This window comes from Austrofundulus limnaeus, unplaced genomic scaffold (genome assembly GCF_001266775.1).
Source record: "Austrofundulus limnaeus strain Quisiro unplaced genomic scaffold, Austrofundulus_limnaeus-1.0 Scaffold9, whole genome shotgun sequence".
NCBI lineage: Eukaryota > Metazoa > Chordata > Actinopteri > Cyprinodontiformes > Rivulidae > Austrofundulus > Austrofundulus limnaeus.
In genome coordinates, this window is record NW_013952411.1 from 944,601 (window position 1) to 946,734 (window position 2,134).

The 2,134-nt window shown below is 36.9% G+C and overlaps 1 protein-coding gene across 2 annotated transcripts in view; it reads right to left on the reverse strand.

Moving 5' to 3' along the window:
• Positions 1-2,134, reverse strand: part of LOC106512876 (obg-like ATPase 1) — a 48,966-nt gene that overhangs the window by 6,543 nt on the left and 40,289 nt on the right. For both annotated transcript variants that reach the window (XM_014001395.1, XM_014001396.1), the window contains 2 exons: positions 930-1,070; positions 207-303 (listed from right to left, as the gene is read on the reverse strand). In XM_014001395.1, coding sequence (XP_013856849.1) covers positions 207-303; positions 930-1,070 — 238 coding nt within the window. The remainder of the gene's footprint in view (positions 1-206; positions 304-929; positions 1,071-2,134) is intronic.

Sequence of the window (2,134 nt, forward strand, 5' to 3'; positions counted from 1 at the left end):
GAGAGAGAGAGAGAGAGAGAGAGAGAGAGAGAGAGAGAGAGAGAGAGAGAGAGAGAGAGAGAGAGAGAGAGAACAGATTTTGTGTGAGTGTGTCTGTGGGGAAAAGAAGAAAGAATTTGATAAAGTGTGTGTGTGTGTGTGTCGGGGTGTGTTTGTTTGTGTGTGTATTTTCAACGTGTGTGTGCATGCGCAGAGGATGCTCCTACCCGAATGGTCCATGCTCGGACCTCATCTGGGCCGGCTGTGAAGAAGTACTCCAGCTGCAGGACGGCGTAGCCTGCCTTGATGATCTTGCTCAGGGCGCTAGAGAGAGAGAGAGAGAGAGAGAGAGAGAGAGAGAGAGAGAGAGAGAGAGAGAGAGAAAGAGAGAGAGAGAGAAGTCAGCTTGAATCGTGGGGTTTGAATTGTTTTTGTATCCTTTATCGCCACTGATGCCTAGGCAAAGTTCTCTTCAGTAGGAAGGCACCATTCATTCCAATATAAACTCATTAAGTGAGCAAGATGGGTCACTTCATTTCACAGAAGACATTCAACTCTCCAATGGTTTCTATGATTAATTAGAACGCTCAAAGACTCATTTAACATTTTTAAGAATTCAACTCAATGCCTCAGTCTTTGCTGAGAAAGAAGAAGAGAGAAAAAAAAACCTCTGCTGTCACAATTTTTCTCTCCACAGAGGTTTTTTTCACACGAGAACAATAAACGCAAAAAATGCCCAAGTTATAATTATACCTACAGATGACAGATGACAGTTAAAAACTTAATTTAGAGGAAAACCTTTTGACTGAGTTGTTTAGTAAGAAGAGGGATCCTTTGCTTTATAATGGTAATTACTCTTCCATTTATTATTCTATCAGCACACGCAATTAAAGGAGTGCATGGAGGACACAGCTGATAATAAAGTGTGGGGAGACTGAATGCTAATTAACCTCTGTGTCTTGTGCTCCGTGCAGTACTTCTGCTGCTCTTCGTTGCTCATGTCTTGGATCTGGCTCTCCAGGTTGCCACTGAAGGGGATGACCAAGGCTCCGGGGTCATGACTGTCCACCCACTCCTTGATTTTCACCAACCTGATGGGAAAAACAGCAGCCGCATAGGCATGATAGTTGTTGGTTTTTGCTTGCAAGTGGAAATTCGTAAGAATATGAGTGTTATTTGGAGACAAATATGTGAATTTTAAAGRAAAAAATCGGGTTTGTCATGTATTTAGAGAATTTACAAATGTGGAAAAAGCACAACCTCGCAGGAAATGTTGCAGTTTTGCAAAACTTGCAAAACTGAAAGCACTTAATTTCTGAGTGTGTGAAAATTCTGTTAGAAAAAAAGATGGAATATGTGGCTATTTAATTAGGATTTTAAGTTTTTTTATTCTAGATTAAAAGTTTTAYATCCTTTGAGCATTTTGTGCTAACATGGAAAACAGATTTTGTTATTCATAAATCAAAACTCAAGGAGTTTTATTACAGATCTAGCAGCATTAAAGGCTCAAGGCAGTACTTTAGTTTGTGATTTAAAATTTTCGGAAACCATAGTGGCATACCTGTTGGCTTGACAAAAAGAAGAAAAAAAGAAACTTACCATTTTTTTAAACCTTTACTATTTTTCCAATGTCCCAGAATCCAAAATTACCCACTTAAACCTATAAAATCAAAGCACTTTCTGATTAACATTCTAAGTCCAAAATTAAAAATAAAGCTGATTTTAAATGATTAAAAAAGCTTTGCTATTTTTTTTTAGAAGCTGAACATTCAAATACATAAAAATAGGCAATGTAACCATAGCTGCCATATAATTGTAGAGTAAAACACACGACATACATTGTCATCATGGTGAAATTCTGGCAGCCAAAGCTGACAGTTTTTTATCATCACAATACTTTTTTTAAACAGCGTATCACAAAGAAAATGCAGCTGTRCAATAAGAAAACAGCTTAAAATGAGAATAGTTTGTGTGATTTGGATTTTAAATAGTGATTTGAAGTGTGCACGGTACAGCTAAAATAAAAAAAACAAATGTTGATTCATTTTGATTTGATTAAKCACGTATAAATTAACCTGTGAATTGAAATCCCCTATATCCAAAAATATGCTCCAGTGCTCCAAAAATACACAAGTTTTCTCATTATATATATATA